Source organism: Vulpes vulpes, chromosome 1, assembly GCF_048418805.1.
Source record: "Vulpes vulpes isolate BD-2025 chromosome 1, VulVul3, whole genome shotgun sequence".
Lineage (NCBI taxonomy): Eukaryota > Metazoa > Chordata > Mammalia > Carnivora > Canidae > Vulpes > Vulpes vulpes.
The window spans coordinates 40,676,463-40,691,538 of NC_132780.1; the positions used below are offsets into that span (position 1 = coordinate 40,676,463).

Sequence of the window (15,076 nt, forward strand, 5' to 3'; positions counted from 1 at the left end):
TCATGTGTTTTTCAGCATATTTACTATATGTCTAGGCATATACTTCTTTTTGCTTATCTTTCCTGGGATCATTGAACACCCTGAATTTATAGTTTGATGTATTTCATCAATTTGGTTAAGTTCTCTACATTTTATCCTTAAAAACTGCTTCTTTACATTCTCTATCTCTGCTTCTATGTGATTCCAAATATATATATTATACCTTCTCACTGAAATTTGTATATCTCTTACCCTATGTATTGTCTATTCTTTTTCTTACCCTACTTTATTCTCATGATATTCTCATGATCCATTTTCAGGTTCACTATTTTTCTCTTAAGCTATTTGTAATCTGCAAATGACATCCTGAGCTCTTAATTTGGGTTATATATTTTTACTTTTCTTGAATGTTCATTAGTCCATTTCCATAGATCTTATATAATCCAATATCTCTTTCTCTTACCTCATTTTAATGTACATTCATTTTGAAGTTGAACTTCAGGCTCATCCATTTCTGACCCATCACTGCTCTTAGGCTATAGTTCTTTTTATTCCCATCTCAAGGTGATGTGATTTACTAATAAGCAGTGTGGTCTGCACTGTAATACCTGTCCTTCTAACTATAAAAGGCTAACGAAAATGTCACATTGTTTCTCAGCTTCTCCTCTTTCCTTTCTGGAACTGATAAATGTTGCCAGAGGAAGAGTGGACATAAACATTGGACTAATTTTCCTAGGATTTTACCTTCCTCTGAAACCTGATCCAGTCATTATTCACTATCTTGTAAGCTTGTCAATACCTTTAGGACATTGTTTTTAATGTTATCCAACTTTTCTTTTTATTTATTTATTTGTTGATTGATTGATTGATTGATTGATATTTATTTTCCAACTTTTTTATATGACATTTTCTATATGATAATTGGTCTGAATTATCTAGTCTGCTATAACAAGAACTTTATAGTGAACTTATCTGCTCTGTTTGGTCCTTCTTTCCAGCTTCCTTTGGCTTTTTGAGTGCTCTCATGGATAAATCAGTTGGCTTCGTGTATGTAATCAACAGACATGTTGGTTTGGGATAAACATAGAATATTTGCAAATTTATTTAGTTCAGGGATACAAAATTGAAGCTAGCTAAGAAGGAAAGTGAAGAGCACAGAAGGCTGGTGAATTGGGAGGAATAAAGTGATGAGCAGTCTGAAGAAAATATATTTCAGGAGTAGAAATCATTGAATAAAGTAATAGGAAGGGAGGTTGCACCCAGATGGTTTGAGTTAGTGTTCTGGAGTTAGTGCTTTAGAGGTGGAGAAGTTCAAATGCAAAGAGTGATTCATGCAAGTGAGTGGCTAGAGTGGAGTAGAGGAATTGATCACTCAAGATGAAGATGGTAAGATCCAAAGTCTAGGCTGCCAAATGGGTTTTCCATATAGATGCTGAAGCCACCCAGGGTAAGGTCAGGTGAGGTTAATAGATGGTAGCAACAAGGAGGGAACTGGGCATTTTGTTTTTCAGGTCACGGATCAGACTTCTGCAAAGCCTTTATGAATTTCTTTATTTCCTTAATTGGTCTAATCCTACCATCTCATGTGGCTCTTATTCCCCTGCCAGAAGACTTCTGCATATTTAGTCCACATTTTAAAAATTAATACATATACCATAATGCAAGACCCTGAGTGACTCGACTTCTATTTCTGATTGTCTCCTTAATTGGCCTCTTTATAGGGTTTGTCATTAGATACAGATCTGGCCAATGAGATGGGAACAGAAATGTGTTACAGAGTATGTGGAAAAGCTCTTGCTTTCTTGACACAGGTAACCTTGTCTTTTTCTTCAGTCTTCTCTTGTGTGTAGGAACAATGGTTGGAACTGCAACAGCCATCTTGTGACCATGAAGTAATGTCTTAAGACCTTAGAGAAGTCAGCCCTTTTGTGGTTAATTCATCAAAAAGGAAGCAGTGCTTACTCCAGATTTCTTGATATGTGAAGGGGGTGCAGAAATCTATCTGCTTTACTTTACCAGAGCACAGTCTCGAAAAATTCTTAAAATACATTGTAAACCACAAAAGCAAACTCAAATATATGAGGTTATATTAATGAATTGGCCTCTTCTGCTGGTCAAACTGTACCCCTCAGTCCATACCACACTGTTTAGCTGCCTGACTTCCCCTGAATCAAGCTAGAGAACAAACAGATTTCAGGTCAACAATGTCCAGAATTGGGGCACCTGTATGGCTCAGTGGTTGAGCATCTGCCTTTGGCTCAGGGTGTGATCCCAGGTCTGGGGATCAAGTCCTACATTGGGCTCCCCACAGGGAGCCTGCTTTTTCCTCTGCCTATGTCTCTGCCTCTCTCTTTCTCTCTCTCTCTGTCTCTCATGAATAAATAAATAAAATCTTAAAAAAAAACAATGTCTAGAATTAAAACCATAGGAATTGATCACTTTACTTAGTCTATTCCATGGATGGTAGCTGATATTTGGAGGATTATGTGTCATAGCATCTATCGTGCTCACATCGAATTTATCCATAACACTAGTATTTAACACCAGCAGATTCACAAGTGCTGATTGAGAAACCTACCACTTAAAGTAATAAATTTAACTCTAAGGGGATGTCAAAAAGGGAATCAATCTTCCCATTCTTCACTGATTCAGTGGGTACCCCTAGACCAGGCAATCCTGGAGGTTCTTGAGTTTATCTTGGAGAGGTTAACGTGTAATGATAAAATTGAAGAGTAAGAAGCTAGGAAGAGGTCTCAAACTGCCATCTGAATAACTGAAATGGGGGCATATTTTTTAAATGTATAAATAATGGAGAAAATAAGAAATTATACACATTTCTGGTGGCTAAATGTGAGAAGTCAATCTTGTTAGAGATTTTCCTGTATCAGTCATATTTAGAACCATTAAATTAGTCTTTTGGTGCCTAATTCCCTAAACACAGTTTACTTTAACCCTTTCTTTCTGAGTTTACTTAAATTTTAGCCAAAATTGGGGATCCCTGGGTGGCGCAGCGGTTTGGCGCCTGCCTTTGGCCCAGGGTGCGATCCTGGAGACCCGGGATCGAATCCCACATCAGGCTCCCGGTGCATGGAACCTGCTTCTCCCACCACCTGTGTCTCTGCCTCTCTCTCTCTCTCTGTGACTATCATAAATAAAAAAATAAATAAATAAATAAAAATTTTAGCCAAAATTCCAGACACATTGGCACATATTCTTACAATAGAGGTCTTTGAATGTTTTTTTCTTAAATGTATTAAGCCATCACTGAATTTTCTTATTTCTTTCTTTCTGAAAATACTTTGTCACTTTTCATAAAATTATGCCCAGCATAAGTGTTTAAGTAAGATATTTGGTTTTAAAAAATAATTTGGAATCCTCACAATGTCTTCTAAAAAGATAACAGCATTTGAGTTTGAATACAGTTTTATTTAGCTATGGATCATCACAAAATATACAGGCATGTAACCCCTACTCAAAAACTCATTCCTTCACAAAGTAATGAGATAGCTAAATATAGTAAGTACATTCCAACCTACTAGAACAAATATTCAGACATTAGTACTAACAAAATTGTGGCATAAGTTTTTGCACTGGCAGAGAGCCTCTCATTCTTAAGTCCTGTTTCATCAACATTTGAAATATAGTTTCCTTTTTTCTAAGTATATACTTTGACCAACTGTCAAATTAGAGAAACTTATTTTTTAAAAGAAGGCAGATACTCTTTCAGAACATGGCCTCAATAATGTTCCCTTACTTTTGTAGTACTTTTCAATTAAATGTCACCATATGTGCCAATTCTCTGATGGAAGAGTCTTTCCTCTCTGCCCATGATTATGTCAGCACCATCCACTGGTGGCGGCGGGTGGGGGGGAGCAAGACAGAAAAGCATTTGTGTCTCTAAGGAAGCAGCCGGCCTCATACATATGGAATTGGTTAGTCAGGGCTGGTGTGGGGGCTCATCCTGGAGCCAGTGGCCAGAGCTGGGCAGGTGGAGGAAAGGAGTAAAGATGCCCTCTAAACAGAATGACAATTAAGATCGAAATTGTCTCTATCCCTTTTCTTCAATGACAGAAATTGATCATCTTTAAAGATGCTGTAGGGGTACCTTCCAGGAAAAGGTACAATTTTTCTTAATAAAATTTTAGTATTTTTTCTAATCTTTTTACTAATCTTAATAAATTATTATTTAGTCTTTCATTGAGGGGCCTATGTAGCAACTTCATCTCCTGCTAGAAGTCCAGGTGCTAACCTGGGACCTCAGGCATCAGCTGCAGTTTCATTGAAGGCAAAGTATTGAGTCTTGGTTGTTGATGGGTTTGGACAAGTCCCTGTGGCTACCTCCGTGTACGTGAAGGTCATTTCTCTGGATGGTCTTATTGTCTTATCTGGGATTTTCCCCAAAGCAGACTGTTGTAAAGGATTTTGGTGCAAGTTGTTTGTGAGATGACCCCAGAAAGCATAGTGAGAGTTTGGAAGTAACACCAGGGAAGGAGAAAAGTCAATAATGGTGTGTTAATGAGCAGGTTCTGTCAACAGGAAGCAGAACCTGCTGGGGACCCATCCGCAAAGTGCGTAGGCTAAGGCTACGGTTTGACCGGTGAGGAAGGGAAGCTGCAATGGGTTCACCAACCCTTGTTCCTCACTGCTTGAACATCACTCCTGAGGTATTGATTTTTGGTTTCTTGTTTGTGGCCAGAGAAAGCTGGAAGGATGCAGGCAACTCCTGACCTGAAAGAGAAGTGTCTACAGTAACCCCTGTGTGGAGCAAGGGACATGGAATGGTGGCCACCCTCAGTCAGTGGGAGAAGAGTGACACAAGTGCAGCCCCACACCCCATGGATCTGAATCTGTGGTTCTATACAGGCATTAGTATGGCACAGGCATAGGATTCTGGGAATTCATCTTCCTTCATGGGAGGTGAGCAATTTTCACAGAGAAGACTCAGGAATAGAAATAACATCAAACAGTGACTATATACCTAAATCACGCAGCCCTGGCTTTGATAATTTCAGTAAGATTTCTTGTAGCTTCTACAAATTTTTTGGAGGTCCTTTCTCTCTGTCCCAGTTGAAAATGCATCCCTTCATTGGTCAGAGACCTGGAACCCAGCCCCGCCCTCAGCCTAGGGTTTATCTGCCCTTTGGAAAAAAAAAAATTTACAATCTGCTATAATGAGGGGTTCTTGCCTAGATGGAGCAGAGCTCTTTTAAGATAGCACCTAGAAAGACTGGAGAGAATTTTTTTTTTTTAAAGACTGCATTAACTGTGGATTTTATGATTTTTTTTCTCTTGATCATGTCAATGTGAAGAATGATTTTCTGAGTTAAAGTGCTTCTAATAACCAAGTTTGACTGTGCATGCTCATGTACGTGCGTGCATACACAACTTCAAGATCAAATCATTTTTAGGTTCTGCGTGTCTATCCACATATGTCTGAGAGATTAGTTTTTAAAAGATTGAGGATTAATCTAGTTACCCAACTACGATGAGCATTTGTATAAATTTATTGTCTTTGTTCAGCAATGACTGAGCTGCTTGAAGACATGGAGACATTTCTCACACACACACACACTCTCATAGTCAAAAAGTGTTAGGTGAATCTCATGTCTAAATTCCTTTTGAGTTTAAAATACTTCATATTTCTGGCAAGCTGCCATTTCTGAAGCCATCATGAGCACAGTGCTCTTTGGTAATTAGCTGCAGGTCATTAGCTTCCCTCTAGGGAGGGGATTTATAAGCTGTGGGTGTAATAAGCCAGCTAGGCTTGTCCTCCTGCCATTCTCCCAGGTTTTCAGAAAGGTAGTGTCCTAAGGGGACTGAGGATGGTGTGCAGGAACAGCTTGAGAGACCATTGTTAGGATCTCTTCTCAATGGGGTTCAGTGACATCACAAATCAGGAGCTTAAAATTGGGCTTGGTGGGCGTATTTATTGACACCATGGAAATGAGCACGCACTACAGATCAGTACCACAATTGTGTCTCTCTGGCCCCCATTGTTAACCATTTACCAGGATATTCCTGGGATGGGCCCTTTACTGTTCCACAAAAAGCAGCAGACCCTTTCTCTGACCCCAGCAATATAATCATTGGTGCTACAATCCTTGATGTGAGCCTTGCACTCAGGTGTGCCCCAGCTGGCGCCTTGACTGGACAGTAGATGGCAGGCAGTGTGGGATTCCCAAACAGCATGGCATCCTGGGTGAGGCACAGCCCAGAGCAGACACAAACATGGTTGTCAGCAATGTGAGCTTCTTGGCAGCTGGGTAGACAGTGTAGAATGTCCACTTGTAGACTTGTAGGGTTTGCCAAGCCTCATTTGTCGGAATGTCTCATCTTAGTCCTCTTATTTCCAAACCTACTTTATGCACCATACAAACATATTCGGTAACCTGGGAACAGTGACAGTCCCCGGGGCCCTTGACATAGCCTACCTCATTGGGACGGGCTCCCAGCTCAGTAAGCTGTGAAAGCACCTCCTCCAGGGCCTGAGGGCCAGGACTGGGTTGAAGGGTCAGCATCGAGGAGTGCCCACCATCAGCTCTGTTACCAGCGTTTGGTTTAATTACCCTCTTCATTAAAGAGGAGGAATTGCCTCATTTTACCCATAAGCTTATCGGACAGGAAAATACTTTGAGCTCTGCCTTTTTGAAGAAAACAGGAAGAGAGAAAATCAACACAGATCAGATTTCAAGTCCTGAGGCATAAGGATTCAGAGAAAACAATCTTTTCAGAACTCCCTGGGCTTCTTAGATTTTTGAAGAGACCTACATTTTATAACCAAGGCCTCGTCTTACTTAGGGTGCTCCCTTAAAATAGATGGGGGCCGAGTTCCTTATCCTAGCTGGATCCATATCTTAATTAGCCATGGCAACGAAACCAAGGAATCACGGTGAGGCCTAGATAAATTAACAACCAGAAGCCTACCCTTCACCATGGCCTTTTACTCTCCAATAGTGACCCACAGTTCAAGAAGGGCTTAAATATGGAGTCACTTATGAGTGTGCTAAAAACTCAAAATCAGACAACAAAGGAAAAGCAAGATACCAGCAATTGCTCCTGTTCTCTATCAAATGAACTACTGCTACTCTGTAGCATCACTTCCCACCTCCCACCCTTCTGCTGTGGTTTGATTGGTTTCTCAAGATGCAGCAGTCACAACCTAAGAGTAAAACAGCAGTGAGGAGGGTGGGGGGTGGGGGTGGGGGAAGGAGTAGAGGCAGGGAAGATGAGGAGTAAGACAGAGTGTTTTGGATCAATGACTTTTTTATTGTTTCCAGAAGGCCAGGACCAAAAACATCTGACTCATCAGGCTGGGTCTACGAGTCAGGTCAAGTTAAAATATTTGGCTCAAATAACGTTGAGGAAGTTCATTTTTCCTGGGGGCTATGGGTCTTCAATATGGTGATGCAGATGGACATAGGTCCCAAAGGCCATAGAGTGAGGGGTGCCGGGGGCTGGCTGACACCCCATTTCTCATCACTGCTGGCCTGTGCTGACAGTCCCTAGTCACACCATCCCTTAGTAAGATCCGAAGAGGGGATGCCACCTACCAGAAATGGTCTCTAACTCATGCAACAATAGGAGGGCCTTACCCAAAGGCTTTTAAGCAAAAATGATACTTTCTAAAGTATGTGGAAAGAATTGTATGCTGAAAAGCACAAAGGTCCATAAGCAAGGGCCAGGCAGCCAGTTAGAAAGACCTGGTTGTAAGTAGAAGGAACAGGTTTTTGCTTTTGTTATGGTTCTAAGTCCTTACCTACACAAGCACCAGTTTTTCTAGAAAAATACTTATCATCACCCTAACTTCACAAAGTTGCTAGAAAAAGAAAAGCTAGTTTTTAGCTCCTCTCAAAAGCCTGGTGTTTGTTTCTAAGTCACAGCCTCAGAGGACACTGACAGCTCCTCTTCCTTATGAGGAGAGGACTGGTCACTATGGCTGCTGAAAACGAGAAAGCTCCGAGCCAAGCCCTTGCCTCTTTCGCCAGTTAATCTTTGCTAATTACAAGACTGCCACAGTCGTTGAAGACAGGCAGCTCTAAGTCTTTAGTGAGCAGCTACTAAAATTTATATTTACAGTTGCTTACCACCTAAATTAGGTCAAGTTTATTAAAAAAACTGAAAAAAATGCCATCAGTACAAATAGTTCCACTGAAGACTAAAATCTAGCTATATACAGAATGGAAAAGATTTTTTTTTTATGTTTGCTTAGAAACTCCTAAGCCTGTCTACTTGGACAATGCATGTGCAGTATCAAGTATTTTAGGACAGGAAAAATTTATTCCGATACTCCCTAGAATAAAAAACATTCTAGAAGAGGCTGAAGCAACCTCAAGAGAAGCAAAACTCAAGAATGAAGAATACTGTAATACAAAATTATGGCCAAAAATACTGTATTTTTAACCAGCAAGATCATTGGGGCATTATTATACAACATTAGGTGTTTTTTTGCAAAACTAGTTCCCATCCCCAAACAATAGACAATACATGCATTTGAATGACATTTTAAGAACAGTAAATATGATTCTTTTAAATACTGCAAGTTAAAAATGTTTTCTGACAAAACTCCCTAAATACATAGGTCTAGTAAGGGTTTCCAACATGATGACACGTGAAGAATCCAGCAAGAAGTTGTATTTAGAGTTCTTTGAGGAAAAGAAATCTACCAAAAACATGTGTTTCAGTCAAAGTAACCTGAACAATGTTACACAATTTGCCATCTCTCTTCCTAAACTTGAAAATATTCTAGCAAAGAATATTTTCTTCACTGTTTTTTTTTTCATATCTACCAAAGCTTATATGAAAGTCAGAATTGCTTTATCCAGGTAAGATCCAATTTAGCCCAATAGGTGTTTTCATTACATGTAAATGTCATTTACTATTGGGTTGGAATCATATTGGGAAATGGAAGATACATGATAAGGGAGGTAAGAAGGAAATTAATATTTGAGCACCTACTATGTGCTAGGCATGTATGCATACTTTGAACGGATGATTCTAGAGGCAAGAAAGTTATTGAAAGATCATTGGAAGTTGGGAAGACAGCAATGAATGGGTGGTTACTCTGTGAGGAAAAACAAATGACAAGTTTAGACTCTGTACTAGGTATCTACGAAACAGCAGGTGTTTGGCTCCAAAAATCTCTAACTAGTCATACACAACTGAGCCATTTCTTTTCCTAATTTGGTGGAACCAAAAATGAAATCCCAAACACACAGTTACCAGGACAGGCCTATTAACGCTACATATGCTGGAAATATGTGGAGATAGATAAACATACAGTATTACAAGTTTTAGTTTTTGTGTGGGTTTCTAACCAAAGAGAGATCTTTGGAAGCAAATAGTAATGTATACCAAGCAACACCTTGTTTGAATCAATTGAGATGTTGTCAATTACCAATTGAGTGGTTTTAAACCCTTATTTAATTTTAAGAAGAGCAGCAATATACATTACAATACTTGGGTACACTTTATTTTGATATGGGTTAACATTCTTCTATATTTCATTTCATTCGTTTTTTTTTTTTTCTTTGAGAAACTGAAAACAAAGGGAAATTGAGGGTAATTTTGAAGATTATTTCCAACCACTATCTGAGTCTTGCAGTATCTCATTATACAGCCCTTTCTTCCCATTATTATTATTTTTTGCAAATAAGTCATTTGACCCAAATCCAGCATAAATAGCTTTTTACCAATTCCTAACTTAAGACAACTAAAATTTACAATCATGTGGCAGTATAAATTTTAAAATTACAGTTCATACACCTTGACAGTCAAGATAGTCTAAAGTACAAAAAGTAAATTGTCCTTTAGCTGAATTACTTTTTTTTTTTTTTTAAATAGGCTTGCTAGTTAATCCACAAAAAAAAAAAAAAAACAAAAACAAAAACAAAAAACAAAACAAGTTTCAGGTGTTCTTCGAATACCTTTTGCAGATGTCATATGCTAGTAAACAACATATGCAGGTTCCTAAGATTTTTTTTCCCCCAGTCTATTCATGACATTCAACAGAGCTCTTTATATGAAAATGTTTTAAAGAAAGAAAAAAAAAACTTTGAGGGGATTTATTGACTTTTGAATAGGTGTATTATTTCCCTTTGTTTCAGATATGAGGCACAAACTTCTGAATTTAAGCTCTGTAAGGCATAGTACAAACCTCCAATTTATAAATGAGGACTTCTCTGTGGGTTTGGAACTGCCATGTCACGCAAAAGAGGGAAAATTATCTGTAAACTGGTACACTGCAATGTGTTAAGTGAGTCATGAAATGGCTGCTTGCCTTGGTATGTTGAAGAAAGGTGTTTGTGTTTTTCTTTTTGACTAAGACATGCCCAAGTCACCAAAAACTTGCCACAGGCCTCTGTTACCTAGAGCATCAATGACAGGAGTCCAGTGGCACACGCTTCTAATGTTTGCAATCACAATATAATAGAAAGCATGAGTAAACTTTGTTTTTATACAAAACTGAAAAGAATCCCTTCCCACCCCCAGCCCCTTCAATAAAACCCCAAAGAAACAGAAAAGAAAATTCTTTAGCTTCGATTGACTAGTGTGGATACAATTAGGTTTCCATGCGTCACTGCAGATAGGGTGATCAAGTTCTTCCTTCCTCAACAGAAAGGGATCGTGTCATGCACCCTACGGCACACAGTGAAGCCACAAACCTCAATTCTGCATAGCAATTCCATCCCAATTCCATAAAGACAAATAGAACAATCTTTCCCTGTTTGCTCAACATCTTCGAGCTTTGAGATCATGTTTAATCGACTACATCTACTATAGCTCTATTAAATAGAATATCTTGATTCCCTAAAACTGTAACACTTATGATCTTGTGATGAGGTTTTCTCTATACACACTGTAGGCCTTCAAATGTTATTGTTGACTTTTTTCTTTTTTTTTCCTTTTTTTGTTTTTTTTTGTTTTGTTTTGTTTTTTTTTTTGGTTTGTTTTTTGCTTTTTGTTTTTTTTGTTTTGTTTTTGTTTTTTTTTGTTTTGTTTTGTTTTTTGCTGCACCAAATTTAAGATTGCCCTTTTAGGCAAGCAGTGGTCTCTAGCTGTTAAAACATTTCCTTAGTGGATCACAATAGCTTCTAAAACTGCCTTTCTAATAAAGGCCATCAGAGAGGTAATACTAAACTGTGCATTTGCCAAATAAGAATATGAATCGTATAAAAGCTCATATTCCAATCCTAGGTCGAATGGCAAAAGTTCTACAAAGTTGGTTTCCATGTTTGTATAAAAGCTCCAACTGATTTTATGTATTTTGCTATGAAATTACCTTTGGGTCTTATCAGTATACCTCTACTCAGGAATGTGCAAATGATTTTATACAGCACGATGCTAGTACCGCTCTGTACGATAGTAAGATTTTTTTTTTCTTTTCTAAATGGAAAAAAAATATCCCTAGTCAGAAATAAACTGACAAATTTACATTCTCCTCTCTTAAAAAAAGTAAATAAAATAACATTATTCAAAATGTGAATTAGCTATAAGACATACAATTACATAGATACATATCAATACAGCACATTCAATCTGCCAAAAAAATTAATGATTACAAAGCCAGTATGGATGCTGCAATCTCAACAGAGACATATGTACAATGATTAGAGCATTCAGAATTGCACTATACCTACAGGCAGTCTGGTTCTTACTTAAATTACAGGTGTTTTCTGAGCAAAGTGAAAAAGTAACCTGTGTTGTTTGTGGCTGGGAAAGTAAAGGAGAACATTCTACTCCTTAGGAACTCTTGTACTCATCTAAGAAGCCATTCATTTTCTCTCTTCCTTTGTTGTTCCCAAAGAGTGATTGATATGGAAGTTTAGACTTGTGCCAAATAGTACAATACTTAAAATACGACCAGTGTCATGGCCTAATTCCTACCCCCTAGCAGGCTTAAAACAATCTTGATTTATTTTCTTAAGTCAGATTTCAACTCAAGCTGCTTGACAGAAGCTCATCAATACATGTGCTGTATTTTTTTTTTGCATTTGTTGAAAAATTGCACATAGAGAACTCCAAATCTCTCTCCTAGTAGGTTCAGTTACATAAATTCATGTTCTATAGAACACTGAGAGGTTACTCTTGAGTTAAGTCCAAAAGTCTTCCTTAGGTTCCACTTTAACCAGTCACCAGTTTAAAAAGATCCAAAGGTGGTAAATCAGCAATAACTTCAGATTTTGCAAATGGAGGTGTCAGAATACTCAAACAATGTTCTTGGCAGACCCACTTGACCTTAAAGAACATAAAGAGAGCAAAACTGGCTTTAAATGAAGAGATAGAAGCAGATTTCATGTTCTATCACAAAGACACTTTTTTTTTTACATTGCTGATTTGGACACTCAACATGGAACAGATGCTAAACAATGTGATCTCAGGGCAAAGAAAAGAATGGACCGTGCCAATCGAATTTACAGTTACCGACTGGTGTTTCAGGGTCATTCTCAGCCAATTATTTTAGGATTCACAGTCTTACTCTCTTCCATTTTTAAAGACTGGCTTTTATATTTTAAATTTTTATTACTTTTCTTTTATGAAAGCCAGCTTTGGCAACACACACTGCCATAATAAATGATGGCCCAAACACTAAGGGAAAAAAGGAAGAAAAATCTGAACCAAGAAGGGGAAAGCTAAGAACAACCTAAGGAAAAGGTTCTGGGTCTGGGTAGCAGCCATTGGAGTAATGTAGTGTCTGTTGGCATATATATATAGTTTTTGGCATCTGTAATTTAAAGAGAGGGTGGCAGGGGGAAGAAGGAAGGTTAGAAGAACCATGGCACATGGCATTTAAAAAAAACAACTGTGTGTCTCTGCTCTTGCCTTACTGACTTGTGCATATCTCTGATGACTAAGCTATGGCTGAAGGTAGAAATCCAAAAGAAATGACACTTAACCATAAGATGGGCATCCACGATCCCAGCACAAAGTGAGGCAAGACAATATATTTATATAAAACAACTCTCTATGTGTATCCAGAGCCATACACTGAAAACCACAGGATTAACACTTAGAATCCTTCAGCAAAACTACAAACGTTTAAATCAAGCCAATGCTGATGGCTTAAATCAAATGATGCTGTCCTGACTGTATCACTTGGGAGAAAAACTTGGCCAAGAATGGGACTAGGGCGAAGGCCGTTGTAACCCAGGAAAAATCAGGATGGGGGTACGGATTAGGGAAAGGGCAATCAGCTTTGTTTTGCTCAACAGAAAAGAAAAAGAAGAGAAAGAAACAACTTTTATCTTGGTGAGTACATGACTGGGGATTTAAAATACATTGAGTCACAAGGTTTTGCTAAAAAAAAAAAAAAAGAGAGAGAGAGAGAGAGGAAATGTGCTGGGACTGTACTTCAGCATCCTGTTTTTCCTCTGAATAGTTTAAATAAAATCATAATATTTACTACAAACTCTGTGGACACGTTCACAGAGTCCGGGACGGCAATAAATTAGTATTATGCAAATTGTTTTCCACAGAAATACAGTCCCTCTTGTACAGCTTCTATAGCCCACCAGGGAAGGGAAGGGCGGTGTTGAGGAGGCACAATTAGACCAGATTGTATTCCTTCAGGTTCAACTGGAGGATGGTGTCCTTGACGGCAGCAAAGACAAAGCGGATGTTCTCGGTGTCTGTGGCGCATGTGAAGTGGGAGTAGATAATTTTGTCACTGTCTGGGTTCAGGTCCACGAACATCTTCAGGATGAATTCTCGAGCTGCCTGGGCATCTCTCTGGGGTCCTGTTGGCCAAGGGAGGAGAGGGACGATTCGTCAGCTGATGTGTTAATGCCTTTGCCCAGTAAGTGTTGACTGGCTCAATAAAGATGCCATGGACAGGACAGCTACACTGCGGATCTGATCCGTTATCATCACCATCCCCAACAGTATAGTGTGTAATTGTTTTTCTTTGTCATGCTATCTGACCATCCATCTGTCTAGCTTCTAGATTGCTGCTGCTGCTGGGCACACCACATTTATGTAGTCTTCAATGAACTATATGTGGTGATGAGAATGACTGGCTTATATTTTCTTAGATTTATTCAGGGTCTCTTCCATGCCAAACGATGTCCTAGATGCCTTGCAATAGGATTGTGAGATATTTACCAGGATATATTAAAAACTTAGTTAATAATTTTGCAATGAATTCTTACATAGGACACCAAAATCACAGGGAACAAAAGAGAAAAAATAGGTAAACTGGACCTCATCAAAATAAAAAAACTTGTGCGTCAAAGTTGTGCATCACTATCAAGACAGTGAAGAGACAACTTACAGAATGGATGGCCAATCACATATCTGGTAAGAGGTTAATATTCAGAAAATAGAACTACAGCTGGCCAATAAGCATGTGCAGAGAGGCTCAAGATCATTCATCTTCGATACAAATCCAAATCACAATGAGATACCACTTCACATCTACCAGAATGGGTGTCATCAAAAAAAGTATAAAAATCTGTGTGGGCAAGGATGTGGAAAAACTGGAACCCTTGTGCATTGTTGGTGGGACTGTACAACGGTGTAGCCGCACTATTGGGTAGTTCCCCCAAAAGCTCAACATAGTATTACCATATGACCTGGCAATTTTATTCCTAGGTATATATCCAAAGGAATTGAAAGCAGGGACTGTAATAGTTATTTGGACAATGAATTTCACTGCGTAGTATTCACAATAGCCAAAGTGTGGAAACGACCCATGTGGCCATCAACAGAGGAATGGATAAACAAGAGGTAGGAGACACACAACAGAGTTTTATTCAGCTCTAGAAAAGTTGCCACAACCTGTGTAAATCTTGAAAACATCAGGCTAAGTAAAAGAAGCCGGACAAAAGAACAAATGTATGACTGCACTTATATGAGGTACATAGGATAGGAACATTAATAGAGCCAAAGTAGATTAGAAGTTAGTTGCAGAAGCTGGGGGAAGGGGAAATGAGGAGTGACTGCTTAATGGTTTGGGGTGATGAAAAGTTTTGGGAATAGTGATGGCTGTACAGCACTGTGAATATAATTAATGTCACTGAACTGTATGCTTTAAAATGGTTAAAATGACAAATTTTGTTAGATTTTTAAATTATGGTAAAATATATATCAAAAAGCACTGAAC

At 38.6% G+C, this 15,076-nt stretch overlaps 1 protein-coding gene across 4 annotated transcripts in view; it reads right to left on the bottom strand.

The window, feature by feature from the left end:
- Window positions 1-9,422: 9,422 nt before the first annotated feature.
- Window positions 9,423-15,076, bottom strand: part of LOC112922087 (guanine nucleotide-binding protein G(q) subunit alpha) — a 307,767-nt gene continuing 302,113 nt past the window's right edge. For 3 of the 4 annotated variants that reach the window (XM_072762711.1, XM_072762718.1, XM_026001512.2), the window contains one exon: window positions 9,423-13,712. In XM_072762711.1, the coding sequence (XP_072618812.1) occupies window positions 13,522-13,712 (191 nt within the window). In that variant the 3' untranslated portion in view covers window positions 9,423-13,521. The remainder of the gene's footprint in view (window positions 13,713-15,076) is intronic. The other variant, XM_026001513.2, reaches the window with a different exon arrangement.